At 45.6% G+C, this 14,947-nt stretch overlaps 1 protein-coding gene across 1 annotated transcript in view; it reads left to right on the top strand.

Annotated features, from left to right (window-relative positions):
- Nucleotides 1–789: 789 nt before the first annotated feature.
- Nucleotides 790–14,947, top strand: part of PYGL (glycogen phosphorylase L) — a 41,038-nt gene continuing 26,880 nt past the window's right edge. The window contains exons 1-4 of the mRNA XM_059182070.1: nucleotides 790–1,357; nucleotides 5,794–5,895; nucleotides 8,783–8,861; nucleotides 13,100–13,203. Of these exons, the coding sequence (XP_059038053.1) occupies nucleotides 1,115–1,357; nucleotides 5,794–5,895; nucleotides 8,783–8,861; nucleotides 13,100–13,203 (528 nt within the window). The 5' untranslated portion in view covers nucleotides 790–1,114. The remainder of the gene's footprint in view (nucleotides 1,358–5,793; nucleotides 5,896–8,782; nucleotides 8,862–13,099; nucleotides 13,204–14,947) is intronic.

Genomic DNA, 14,947 nt, shown 5'->3' with positions numbered 1-14,947 from the left:
GACATCCTAAAATACCGTGTGTTTGCCTTTGCCCAGGCTTAAACACACACACCCCACCACCACCACTACCACCACCACCACCAAAGCTGGGGACACCGGTGCAAAGATCAGCCTGTACTGCAGATCAACACAGGCTACTTTGTTTTATGTCAACAAGGCAACCGGCTCCGTGAGTTTTCCTTCATTTTCCACAGACATACCCTTCTCTTTTCTCCCTACTCCACCCGGCCGCCTTCCTTTAAAGAGGTAATTCAAACAAGAGGCCTGACGGAAAAGCTCCCCGACTCCTAGTCAGCCCGAAGATCCAGTGCAGGACTTTCTGACTCTTACCAACCCTTCTCTACAGATGAGCAGTAGGGAGCTTTTGACGGGGCAAACTGGGAATGGGTCTGAGGGGTCAAGCAATCCGTGGCTCCGAGTCTTCGAAAAATAACTGAAAGCAGAAGAGGCCCCTGGGATCTCTTTCTGAGACCTGGGATCCAGGATGGGGCCATTCAAGGAGGGCTTGAAGTAAAAGCGGGCGGCTCCCTTCAGAGGCTTACGGCGGACCCCATTCCAGGTGAGAAGTGATAACGCCAGGGGCACAGCAAGTAGACGCGCGTCAGACAAAGGTCTGCCCGTGGTCCACACACACACATCCTCCAGTGTGGGAGCATCTCCAGCGGGTGGCCAGGACCAGCGCCGCCCTCCGGGACTCGCGGATCCGGAAGCTGGTCGCCGAGTGGCTACGTGACGGGCCGTAGGTGCCACCTCGGACGGCCCAGGGGACTCAGCCCAGCCCCCGGAGGGACGGTCCCTGCGGGAGGGGTTCCCGGCCCCCCTCTCCGCCCCAGCCCCGCGCGGCGGGCACGCAGACTCCGGCCGCCCGGGGTCCCACGCGTGCGCCCCGCGCCCCCCGCAGGCCCCACCCCGGCGGCCGCAGAGTCCGGGGCGGGCCAGGCCCTCCTTCCGCCCCCCTGGCCCGAGAGCTGGAGCCCCGGGCGGCGCCGCGCCCAGGGGCGGACCCCAAACTTTCCTCCCACTCAAAAGCGGCCGCAGCCCGCTCCGCCCTGCCTCAGCTCCTCGGCCGCTAGACCCGCTCGCCGCGCTGCCCGCCGCCGCCGCCGCCGCCGCCATGGCCAAGCCCCTGACCGACCAGGAGAAGCGGCGGCAGATCAGCATCCGCGGCATCGTGGGCGTGGAGAACGTGGCCGAGCTGAAGAAGGGCTTCAACCGCCACCTGCACTTCACGCTGGTCAAGGACCGCAACGTGGCCACCCCCCGCGACTACTTCTTCGCGCTGGCGCACACGGTGCGCGACCACCTGGTGGGGCGCTGGATCCGCACGCAGCAGTACTACTACGAGAAGTGCCCCAAGGTACGGCCGGGCGGGAGGTGGCCCCGGAGTGGCCCTCCTCGCCGCGCCCTTGTCCGCACCGCGCTCCCCGCGGGGAAGTGACCCCGGAGTCCGGCTGGACGGGTGGGGTGGGGGGCGCCCAGGGGACGGCGCTGCGCCGCTCCGCCAGCCCCGGACCCACCCGAGTCGCCGCGCCCTGGGCTCCCGCGGCAGCCGGGGAGTGGGCGTCCGGGCCTCCCTCGTCTGTCCGCTGATTTCCCAAACTTGGGAGCATCCACATTAGCATTTAATGGGAAGTGTTAATGGGAGAGCGCCTCCTGGGTGAAAGCCAGGCACGGTTCTAGGCCCCGAGCAAAACTGACGAAAGCCATGCTCTGGCTAAGTTTAATGTTTAGGGAAGGGAGACGATCACAGACGCCCGTCAAAAGGTCATAAGAGCGGGGACTCGGGATAGGGCGGGGGGAGTGGAGAGGAGGCAGAAGAGTCGAAGGAGCGTGCCTCACTGCCCCTAGGTCCTTTGGAGGGGCTGACCTGGGGGGATCCGTGGATGACCTGTGTTCTCCGGGGTCTGAGAGAGGTGAAGAGGGAGGAGCAGAGGTCCCGCCCCACTGTCAGAACTCCGCCCAGTCACGCCCACCAGTTCCGAGGAGTGGGGTGTGGAGCTCCTGCACTTCCTTGTTTCATGCGGGGATGGAGGTGGAGGGCCAGGCGGTTCTCTGACTCTAAGCCCTACCCCAGAAGCTGCTGGGGAAGACTGTGCCTGACCACCCTTATCCATGGCGCAGGGGCTTATCCAAGACGCAAGGTTCCTTAGAGAGCTTTTGGGCGCACAGAGGGGCACTATTTCCACCTGGCGAATGTTGGAAGATTAGGGGAGTGCGGGGGGGGGGGGTGGTTGGAAAGGATCTGGCAGGGAGAAGCATTGTGTTGTGCAGAGAGAGAGGGGTGTGAATATGTATTGGGAGAGAAAACCGGACAGACTGGCTGGGGGCGTACTGAAAAGGGTGAAGGAGGCAGTGGGGAATGCATATAAACGTCTATTAGGAATATTTTTAATATGTAAAAACATGGGGGAAAAAAAGACTAGTCCAAAGAACCCATGAGCAAAAGAAAATAAATACTTGTAATAAGAAACTGCAGCTGTTACAAAGATTTCAAATACTTCCACACCCTGGAAGCCTAGATCTCTACCCAAAGGTGGCAGCTGCTAAAATAGAACCTTAGAAATCACTTGGTGTGTACTTATGTCTACTGTACTTTTTTTATTTGCATAGGAGGGGCCGCACCTCCCATTAAATAAAATTTTTAAAGTTTTTTTTTTTTTTAAATATATATTTATTTATTTATTTGACAGAGAGAGACACAGCAAGAGAGGGAACACAAGCAGGGGAGTGGGAGAGGGAGAAGCAGGCTTCCCGCTGATTAGGGAGCGGGTTGGGGGGCTCCATCCCAGGACCCTGGGATCATGACCTGAGAGGAAGGTAGATACTTAAGGACTGAGCCAGCTAGGTACCCCTGTTTTAAGTTTTTAAACTGGAGAGTGAGATGATGAGCATATTTTAGAACCTAGCCTTTTCCTTTTTTTTTTTTTTTTTTAAGATTTTATTTATTTATTTGACAGAGAGAGATCACAAGTAGGCATAGAGGCAGGCAGAGAGAGAGAGGGGGGGGGGAAGCAGGCTCCCTGCTGAGCAGAGAGCCCGATGCGGGACTCGATCCCAGGACCCTGAGATCATGACCTGAGCCGAAGGCAGCGGCTTAACCCACTGAGCCACCCAGGCGCCCTAGAACCTAGCCTTTTCCAACACACACACACACACACCCCTCCATAGCCTTTAGCACTACAGAATACACTCACCTTGTGTGTTTCTCCTCCCTTGGCTTATCTGGTACTTTACTGTTCTCCAGTCCTCTGGCTAGTTTCCCACTGGACAGCACTTTCCTGGCTCAGCTCAGGTATAAACCAAATATTCTGATGGGAATAGGCTGGGGATACCACAGTGAACGAAATTCATTCCACACTTTAATAAAATATCTCTACTGTGGCAGTTGTTCCCCTAAGCAGAAGGTTCCTGCCTTCATTAGAACACAGCAGAGCCAGTAAGTGTCTCCCCTGCTCTCCATACAGATGAACCCCTAATCTGGACCTTTGGCCTGGATTCCTTTTCAGATTCCTGCATTTCTGAGTGCTCAGTGAACATACCTAGACCTCTCCCTGTTTCTTCAAACTCAGGTCATCATCTGCATCCTGGCTATCTTCTGTATGTAATTCTAATGGCATTGCCAACCTGTCACCCAGATGCAGAACTTTGGTCTCACCTTTGATTTCCTCCTGTATCCCCCATTCAGCACATTGCCAAAGTCCGTTGGTTCCCATGGGTTCTCTTGAAATTACCCACTCCTGCATTCTCCCTTCTCTGCGCTGGAAGCCTAGGCTACTGGTGTATGAAGTAGACCTCTGCATCGTTACCTTGCTTCCCATGAGTGTAAAGCTGGCAGCGTGCGGCTGGATATGGCTAGCTCTTGTGCTTCATTTAGCCAGGAACACGCCTTTAAGCAGTTAAAATTTCAGTGCCTTCGAGCAGGACACATATACCCCAGTGGCCCAGGACTCGTTGTTTCATGTGATTCTCATTACACATTTATTTTCTCTGCCTGGCTCCTGAAGGCATTTGGGTATGTAATCCCATCTCATTCTGTGTGCTGTAGCCAGTTAAACTTCCTAAAGCAACACATCTTGCCCTCTGTTCAAATATGGCACCCACTGCCTGTCACAGTCCTGGAGTTCAGATGAACGGATCCCTCCTATCCTACCTCCCATTACCCTCCTGGGCTCACCTTGCTCTCCCACCAAAATGATCTGCTCTCCCTGTCCATGCCCTTGCCTCCCCACATCTGGGCCTCTGCCCACAATGCACCTGTCACTTGGGATGCCACCCCCCACCACCATGTGTCTCCATGCTCAACTCTTGACTGTCCTGCAAGTTACAGTTGTGTTGTCACCTGTTCATAGATCTTCCCAGAAACATCTGGGTCTTCTGGTTGATGCTAGGACTAAATATAACATTTTAAAATATTGGTTATTGTTATGTCTTCTTTATAAGCCTTTCAAAAATGTCCACTCTATAGAAAATTTACATAAAATATCAGTAGTAATAGTAGTACATGCATATAATTATAAGGTGTATTGGAGATGTTCAAATATTTTGCTACCAGTAATATGTTTTAAGTGTTTAGAGACCTCTGACTAAGAGGATCAGTTTTTCAAGATTTTCAAGTTTTATCCCCAAATGTGAGGTGAGGTTCCCCCCAAAAAAATTACTTAAGGGAAAATAGGAAATCACCTTAAATTCATGTGCTTATGAAGTCTGCTGTGTAATGAGGTGCTTACTCAATAACTTTATTTTAAGCAACAACATTTTTTAGGAAGATATTAAAGTCTGAAGTCTATGCTGATTTTTTTTTTAATTAGTTAAACTTGGGGGCACCTGGGTGGCTCAGTTGGTTAAAGCCTCTGCCTTGGGCTCAGGTCATGATCCCAGGGTCCTGTGATCAAGCCCTGCATGGGGTGGGGACCGGGGGGGGGGGGGGGGGGGGGGGTTGGGGGGGTTGGTCTCTGCTCAGCAGGGAGCCTGCTTCCTTTTCTCTCTCTGCCTGCCTTTCTACCTACTTGTGATCTCTGCCTAATAAATAAATAAATAAATAAAACCTTTAATTAGTTAAACTTAGATTGTATTTTGAAAGGCTTTAGGCAATTCTGACCTTGGCACCTTTCACCCTTTCACTTTCATCTCAAAAAGTGTTTACCTGGCTTTAGGTCAAAGGCAAACAGTTGCTAAGTTGTTAGAGAAATTTCCCACTTAATTAAGGACAAACAGCAGCAAACCTGAGGTAGTCTTTTGTTTTTGACAGACCATGGCCTTTCTAGAATCATTTTATTCTAAAATAATTAACTGTAGTATTACTTGCAGTAATCAGACACACTGGCTAAGTTCTAGTCATTGTGTGCATCTCGAAGGAGTTAATCCTTACATTTCCTGGATGAGTTAAGATGATCACAGTCAACCTCACCTGAATATCATCATATAAATATGTTACAAAATGAGTGATGAGCTGTGACAGTCTGATTTCTCTTTGTCCCAAACATATGCGTAATTCATGAGGCTGTGAACAGGAAGGAAAACACACACACAAAACAGTGAATCTAATTAGTTGGAGGAGTTTGCTGTTCTCTCCCCTGAGATAAAAACTACTTTGCTAAAAAAAAAGGTATAAAATGGTTTTTCTCAAAGCCAGCTGTCAGTTTTGCTTGTGTTTAGCCTTTCATCCATCGTTCGGAGTCTCATTTGAACCTGTCTTGGTCTGGCCTGTTTGTGTCTTACAGGTGACCTTTTGTGTTTGTATGTTGACAAATAGTGTTGGTCTTACAGCATTAACCTGACCTCTCTTTGTTTCAGAGGGTTTATTACCTCTCTTTGGAATTTTACATGGGCCGAACATTACAGAATACCATGATCAACCTTGGCCTGCAAAATGCCTGTGATGAGGCCATTTACCAGGTACGTTGTCTCCATATTTCTTTCATTCTCTCCCCTTAAATTTCAAGTTCAATTCAAGTTCAATTGAGAATATAACACCAAAAAAAAAAAAAAAAAAAAAAGTGAAAAATTGCTCCTTAGCTACAGCTATTACAATTAGAAATATAAACTAGTGGAGATCTCTGGTTTAAGAAAAACAAAGTTAGAGAACTGGTTTTGCCTCACAAGAATTTTCTTCACTGTCAGTTTTTGACAGCACTCCCCAGCAAATTACATCTTAGGAATTAGCATCTGAACAAGACTTTGGGCTCTTAAGTACTTTCATTATTTTTAAAGAATTTTTAAAGATTTTGTTTATTTATTTGACCGAGAAAGACACCTTGAGAGAGGGAACTCAAGCAGGGGGAGTGAGAGAGGCAGAAGCACCTGCTAAGCAGGAAACCCCATGTGGGGCTCAATCCCAGGACTCTGGGATCATGACCTGAGCGGAAGGCAGATGCTTAACGATTGAGCCACCCAGGTGTCCCTTAAATAACTTATTTTTAAATAATCTCTATATCCAGTGTGGAGCTGGAGCTTATAACCCTGAGATCGAATCACACACTCCACCAACTGAGCCAGCCAAGCCCCCCTCCTATCTAGTTTTAAAAATGATCAAAATTTGACTGTTACTCATGTATCAAGGCAACATGTATAAATAATGAGTTTTTTTTAATTACATTGACATACTTTCTTTACTGATAACTGAACTGTAAAATATACTTCCTCCTTAAATGAGGAGCTCAGGGTCTTAAACTTATTATGCTAATTTGTTTTTATGGAAAGTATTTAACTGTTCTTCTCCCGAACTTCAGGGATCTCCCTGCCAAAAACCAAATAGTTCTTAATCCTTTTCATGGGACTGAAAGGAGGAATGTGTATTTTCAAAGATACATTCTAAATGTGAGACCGTCTAGTCCAAACAGCTCCTTGTCCTTCCCATGGGATTGTCTCGTGTGGCCAGCCGCTGACACGAAGGGCTGGTTTCTTTCATGGCGGTTAGATATTTTCTATGAAAGAATCATTGCAGCTCCCCTCCATGTCCCTGTTCTTTGCTTCCCCTGATAGCATGTGAAAATAAAACACCTCGCCTGGCCTGGCATATAACCAGATGGGTGAAGTAACCTACATCAGCCTCTTCGAGGTTTACAGCCTACTGTAGACTTCCATGTTTAGAACTGAAAAGGTCCTGAGTGTTAGCATTAGCCCTAAAGGGTTTCCAGAGCAGCTGTGTCTTTACCTTACTGTTGTTTGTTCACAGCTACTCGATTTACACAGTGGTGTGATACTTATTACTTAAGCTGCTTCCACATTGTGTTGTAGGCTTGCACAAGGACCCCAATAAACCCCGGAAAGCACATTTGAAAACCCCTTCAGAAATAAACAGAGGCGAGGCCGTTTTTGAACTCTCAGGAGGTTTAGTTATTAAGACTTGTGTGAGAAAGCCACCTTTGGTGGAAGGGTGGGGATCCAAGTAGTTGGCTCTACGGAAACCCCGGGCATCAGCTTCAAGCATGGTTCTAACTTAATGTGTCTGTTTGTAAATCTGTCAGTTATGTTCCCATTTTTAAAATAGTGTCTAATTTAATGACGTGTCTCACTTTCAGATAAGAATACAGTCATTTTCGCAACAAACCATTGTTAGCCAAGCATGGGCTAGATTACTATCTAGTCAACATAGGGGAGGTCATTTAATTTCTCTAGCCATCAGTTTCCTCATTGTAAGATGAGCAGCCCAAAGGGGTCTCCAGGACCGCTCAGCCCTGACATGAGTTCACACTGGTGCCAACCAGACTCTGGTTGTATGAGCTAAACACTCAGGGGCAGGGAGCTGGCTGGCAACCCATTCTGTCCATCAGCAAGGTCATAGATGTCCATTGGCCTCCCATAGTCTCTTTCCCACTTCAGAAAGAAGTAGAGGATTTTCACCCTTGTCCAGCTGGCCCTCAGGGCTGTTTCCCCAGGGTGTTCTCTGGTCCCAGGCCTCATGGGCAGTGACTCAGTAACCAATTTTGGGTTAACAACCATTGACCCTATGAGTAAATATGTTGTGGTCATGAAAAGATGAACTTTAAACCCATCCCAGAAGTCTGACCTCATACTCTTTGATAGTTTTCAAAATCCTTCAGCCCAATTAGTGTCAGTTTGGTGCTAGACCATTCCTGAGGTTTTACCCCTACCGCACCCAAAAAAATAATAATAATTTTAAGAAATAGTAATAGCTAATATTTATTGAGGAATATCTGTTCAGGGTGATTCTAAATGCTTTATTTGTATATGCTCATTTAGTTCATAATAGCCCTAAATCAGGCAGATGCTGTTTTCCTCACTTTCTTAAATAAGAGAGGAGGGGCTCCTGGGTGGCTCAGTGGGTTAAGCCTCTGCCTTTGGCTCAGGTCATGATCCCAGGGTCCTGGGATCAAGCCCCGCATCAGGCTCTCTGCTCGGTGGGGAGCCTGCTTCCTCCTCTCTCTCTCTGCCTGCCTCTCTGCCTACTTGTGATCTCTCTCTGTCAGATAAATAAATAAAATCTTAAAAACAAACAAACAAACAAAACAGAAAAAAAAGAGAGGAGAAGCACAGAGAGATTTATGTGTCCCAGAGTCAGAGAGCTAACTAACAGAACCCAGGATGACCCTTTACAGCACACACTCCTCCCCACGCTGCTGCTGGCCATCTGGTACGGTTCGCAGTGCCATCTCCAGCATCTGCTGGGGGCCTCTTATGTCAGAACACTGTGAGGGAGCTGACAGAACTGAGTCCCCGCAGGACCCTGGAGGCCCGACCCAGAGACTGAGGAAATGACTGTGCTTCCTGAAGCGCCCTGCATTTGTGCCTGCATCCAATGGTGCTTTCCTTTCATCTCCAGCTTGGGTTGGATATGGAGGAGCTGGAAGAAATCGAGGAGGACGCCGGGCTTGGCAATGGTGGTCTTGGGAGGCTTGCCGGTAAGTGACATCTTGAGGGTGTTATGTGCTGTCTGGCCGGTTGACGGCTCCTTACATGCCCAGTATGACTGTGCTTGGAAGAACCAGACAGGCTCTCTAGGAAGAGTGCAAAGTGTGACCTGGCTTACAGGTATCTTTGTCTTTGAGTTTGCACTATGGTTTGATCATTTCTACACAAAGAGCAGAGAAGGGAACTTGAACCAAAGAGACATTGCTTAAAACCCTTGGAGACATTGCTTAAAACCCCACAGTTAACCAGCTCCTTCCTGTGCTCTTCAAGGTTTCCCAAGTGGCCCCTTTCCTTCACTGCTGTTTGTCCACAGCTGCTCACTTCATGAACCTGTGAGGGGTGACCTGCGCTATTGTCTTGTGCCCTTGACAGTTTGCTTTCTGATAGACTGGTAGGCAATGGTACACTTACTATATTAGTGGTATGATTTAGTTCATTAATACCTTTTTTTATATGGATGCAATTCGAGTGCTTTATCCAGGAAATGATTTTTCTGCAAATGTAAAGGAAAACGTTAAAAAGCTAATACCAACTGCATTAAATAAAAAATATGCTTCCGGATCTATAATGAACTCCTCAAACTCAACACACACAAAACAGACAATCATATCAAAAAATGGGCAGAAGATATGAACAGAGACTTCTCCAATAAAGACATTCAAATGGCTATCAGACACATGAAAAAATGTTCGTCATCACTAGCCATCAGGGAGATTCAAATTAAAACCACATTGAGGTATTACCTTACACCAGTTAGAATGGCCAAAATTAACAAGACAGGAAACAACATGTGTTGGAGGGGATGTGGAGAAGGGGGAACCCTCTTACAGTTGGTGGGAATGCAAGTTGGTGCAGCCTCTTTGGAGAACAGTGTGGAGATTCCTCAAGAAATTAAAAATAGAACTTCCTTATGACCCTGCAATTGCACTCCTGGGTATTTACCCCAAAGATACAGATGTCGTGAAAAGAAGGGCCATCTGTACCCCAATGTTTATTGCAGCAATGGCCACAGTCGCCAAACTGTGGAAAGAACCAAGATGCCCTTCAACGGACGAATGGATAAGGAAGATGTGGTCCATATACACTATGGAGTATTATACCTCCATCAGAAAGGATGAATACCCAACTTTTGTAGCAACATGGACGGGACTGGAGGAGATTATGCTGAGTGAAATAAGTCAAGCAGAGAGTCAATTATATGGTTTCACTTATTTGTGGAGCATAACAAATAGCATGGAGGACATGGGGAGTTAGAGAGGAGAAGGGAGTTGGGGGAAATTGGAAGCGGAGGTGAACCATGAGAGACTATAGACTCTAAAAAACAATCTGAGGGGTTTGAAGTGGCAGGGGGGTGGGATGTTGAGGTACCACGTGGTGGGTATTATAGAGGGCACGGATTGCATGGAGCACTGGATGTGGTAAAAAAATAATGAATACTGTCACGCTGAAAGTAAATAAAAAATAAATTTAAAAAATTAAAAAAAAAATGCTTCCCTGTGACCAGCCATTCTACTTCCTGATATTTACACTGAAGATATACTCAACACTTGCACAAGGAGGCATGTGAAAAAGTTATTATAGTATTATCTGTTAAGGCAAAGTATTAGAAATAACATGATGCCCCTTGATCTACGAATAGGCAAGTAAGTGTTAGGACATGTATGCTGCAGAAAAATATGCAGTAAAAGAATAAAAACAATAAAATCAATCTGTATGTATATCTCTGGGTAGACCTCTAAGGGGAAAGAAAAAAAAAGCAAGTGGCATTGAAAGGAACACAGTGTGATACTATTTATGTTTTTTAAAAATTAAATATTTTCTGTAAGTAAATCCATAGGGAATAAAGTCTGGAATTTGAAATACTAAACTGCTTCCCCTCACCCTCCCTAGAGAGGAGTGTGAAATTGGGTGTGCTCACCCTGTCTGTAATGTTTTAATGTTTTTTACAATGAGGATATATTACTTGTGAAATTTATTTTTTTGTTTTAATTCTAGTATAATTAACATACAGTATACTTGTGTAGTTTAAATTAAATAATTAAAATGTACCACCATACATTTCTTTATCAGATTTCACTCTGAAAAATAATTTATTTCTTCTTCTTCAAGAATGATTTTTTTTTTTAAGATTTTATTTATTTATTTGACAGAGAGAGATCACAAGTAGTCGGAGAGGCAGGCAGAGAGAGAGAGAGAGGGAAGCAGGCTCCCCGCCGAGCACAGAGCCCGATGCGGGACTCGATCCCAGGACCCCGAGATCATGACCTGAGCCGAAGGCAGCAGCCCAACCCACTGAGCCACCCAGGCGCCCCAAGAATGATTTTAATATCTCTAAATTTATGCACACTTTCGAGTTACTGGAAATCCATTTGTGTGTGTTTCATGGTATCTAATCCTTACGTTAGTGGCAGTGTGCATTAACATTGCTATTCGTATTAGAGATACTTACTACCTTGTAACATCAGCCTTTGGGCAGTTCAGTAGGCTTTCCATGAGGCGGTAGGAAGACCAGCAGAACCAGTGGCATACACATCTAAGAATGACAACCAGCTTGCCTTTCATTTATGTAAAGCTCCAGGTTTGTTTGTTGGCTGAGTTAACCCCATTCTGTGCCTGATATTAATGACCTTGCACCTTCAGTTGGCTGATAAGGTCAAAGAGTGAAGTGGTGAACCAGGCTGAGTGATTCTCTTTATATGGCCTCATCTCTGACTGACTGAAAAGGTTGAGACCCCGTTCTGGTCAGGCTCTAAGAATAATTTGATCAGGATCTAGGAAAGACAAATGGCCACAGATCTGAGAGAGCAGGAACTAGAGCAGAGTCAGGCCACGTGAGCATAGGGACCAGAAGACCACTGTGAGGTTCCAGTAGTAACTTGACAGCATTGGCCATTGGCCTTTGTGGATTCTGTTTTAGAGCCCACCGTGAATCTAACTCAGCCCATTTCTATGTGATCTGCAAGTGTTCTTTTCCATTTTAGATCCTATTGTGTGTTCCCTCATTCTCTGTATATTTCTCAGTTCCGATTCCTGAGAAGGACAATCAGATTGGTATAACCTCTCACGTAGAATCTGGCCACAACATAGATCCCTGCCTAGCTTTTGTTATTTTTTAAAGATTTTATCTATTTATTTGAGGGAGAGAGATAGTGAGCGAGAGTGGGAAAGAAGGAACAGAGGGAGGAGCAGAACCAGCTGGAGAAGGAGGCTCCCCGCTGAGCAGGGAGCCCAATGAGGGGTTCTATCCCAGGACCCTGAGATCATGACCTGATCCAAAAGCAGACACTCAACCGACTGAGCCACCCAGGCACCCCGTGCAGCCTTTGGATTGGCTGCTCTGGACCGGGGCTTTATCATTAATGCTCTTGGCTACAAGTAACAGAAAATCTAGCAAAAATTGGTTCAACTGACAAGATGTGTGTTATCACTGACTAAACAAAGACTCCAGAATTCAGGCTGCTCCAAGATGAGTTTATTCAACAGCAGGACTCTGGGTCTTTGTGGTTCTTCTGGCTTTCCCCCATGGAAAAAAAGGTGGTAGGAGCAAGGAAATCTTTCAGTGTACCTAGCAGACTTCCTAGCACCTCTCATTACAGAGGTCATCAGGCATGCCCATGCCAAAACCAATCACTGGTGAAGGAAATAGAATTACTATGATTGGCTTAGACCAAAGCAAGATTCATTTCCTTGCCCAGCCTCCCTGAAGCATATGGCCCCTTGATACCTGAACAACACTGGAATTCCACTGGCCAGAAAAAGAGTCTGCCACAGATGTCTAGCTAGTTGGTTGGGTGGGCCTATGCAAATTAAACTCTCCTGGGGCTATCTTTTCAAGCAGGGGCCACAGAGAGAGCTTGCCTTAGAAAGGGCAGTGTGAGTGACAGACACAATAATGGATGTGTCTGAGGCAGGCCAGCTTCCTTCTCTGTTCTCAGATAAGATGCCAACACATACACAGTGTTATTTCTAAATGGCAAGATAGTCAGTGCTATTTATTTTCTTCTGTATTCGTTTTTGTATTTTCTAACTTCTCTATATAATATTCGTTTTATAATTTTAAAATGTTATTTTTAAACAATACCCACCACACAGCTGTCTCTGTGCTTTAAAATACAAATGTGGGTTTTCAGAAAAAAAAAAATTTTGTGGCTACCATGTCTTTTAAAGGAAGATGGAATTTGGACTAACCCTGATGACTCTGCCTTTGCCCATGTTTTCTGTGATTCAGCCTGCTTCCTGGATTCCATGGCAACCCTGGGACTTGCAGCCTATGGATATGGCATCCGATATGAATATGGAATCTTCAATCAGAAGATCCAAGATGGATGGCAGGTATGTGAAACGTCTTTCAAAAGTTTGTTATTAAAATACTTCTCCTTTGTAGTATGCTGGGTGATTTATAATTTACAGACATTTAATGTAGAGCTTTTCTAATATTTCTGGCATTTAATCGCCATCACTGAAAACCATCAGTCTAACCCCTTTGGGGTGTGAGGCATGTGAGTTCCCTAAGAGCAGAGAGCCTGCCATTTTCATTCAGCTCCAGATCCAGAAGCACCTCACCTAGTCTGACTCCTGAGAATGCTCTGAAAATGCTTGCCACTGACCCCTGACTGTGAACCACCTGTTATCACAGTAATCAGACCAGACAAATAACTCTCATATGATTTTTATGTAACCAAATTGGATTCTTAGGTATTTGTTTCTTTTATTTTTGGTCATTCTTTGAGCTTACGGTCAGCCCTAGTGGGGAGAGTCTTCCCTGATGCTGAGTGTGATTTAGACTTTCTCTCTCCCTGTCTTTTTCCCCTACACACACCTCATTGACAAAAAGATACTGAATTCGATTTCCAAAAAGCCCACATTCTCTGGGCCCCTCCCACACTTCTGTGAGTCGGTCTGAGAGGGCAGAGTGCTCAGGACTGGATGGGGGCGGCCTAGGCTGGAACTACTCGCAGAGGAGAGGAAGGATGAAAATAAGCTGAGTGTCAACATCATTCTCCTTCCCCTCCCTCAGTATTTTGACACCCTCTGAACCAGGGAAGAAGGAACTAAAAGGTTTGAGGTAATCAAAGAATGTACCAAGGAAAGAGTCTCAGAAGGAGAATACTGAGTACATACCAAAAGGCAAACATTTTGAAAGACAAACTTCCAAATTTTGTTAAGGACCAGTGGATCTTAGGTATCCCTAAATAAATTAGAAGGCAGCATTGCATAGAAAAAAACATGTAACCTCTAACTGAGATCTGTTTTCTAATTTGAGGCCTAACTGCAACTCATTACCCCATGCAGGGTGTTGCTTTAATTAGGCTACCTGACCTGTCTGACCCTCAGCTTTCCTGTCTGCACAATGGAGACACCAGCTTCACGAAACCATTATGAATATATGTAAAATGTCTGGCACACAGATAGTGACTCAGTAAAACATTAATTTTGCCTAAGAAAGGAGCATGATTTAATAAATAGTGGTATTATATAATATTGGTATAGTTATATATTTTATTAATTTTGATGAAATGGGAAGTTGCTTATGTTAGTTGAGAAGACAGGATTTGGAATCATATGGGTGATATGACCTACCCAAAAGAAGCCAAAAAGATAAAGTACTAGGAAAAAAATACTTCGAAGCTTCAACAGTCATTATCTCTGGGAGATAGGGTTACAGGCGACTTTTACTATCTTATATTTCCTCCTCCACATGACTCATATTCCATAAGAAATGTGTATGTTATAATCATAGAAGTTATGAAAACAAAGTAATGGGTTCCCTTCCTTAGTGAAGTAACCTAGAGTTTCAGTGTGAGAAACCCAGGTTAGTGGGCCTTTCCAGGATGACCAACATTCTGACACCATCTGACCAAGCCATACATGATTTCCATTTTCAGTCTTTGAGCGTGTCCTGTGCAGTATTCGTTATACCCCCTACTATTTAAGGATGTCCTTTCTTATCCCTTTACTGTTCTGTGAAAATTTTAAAAGAAACTCAGCAAGCCCATCTCAAAAAATTTCTGTTCAAGTGCGTTTTCCCCAGAATTTAATGCAAGTTCACTCTTTAAAAATCATACCAACATACCTT

This window comes from Mustela lutreola, chromosome 7 (genome assembly GCF_030435805.1).
Source record: "Mustela lutreola isolate mMusLut2 chromosome 7, mMusLut2.pri, whole genome shotgun sequence".
Classification (NCBI taxonomy): domain Eukaryota; kingdom Metazoa; phylum Chordata; class Mammalia; order Carnivora; family Mustelidae; genus Mustela; species Mustela lutreola.
This window is presented reverse-complemented; position numbering and strand designations above follow the sequence as displayed.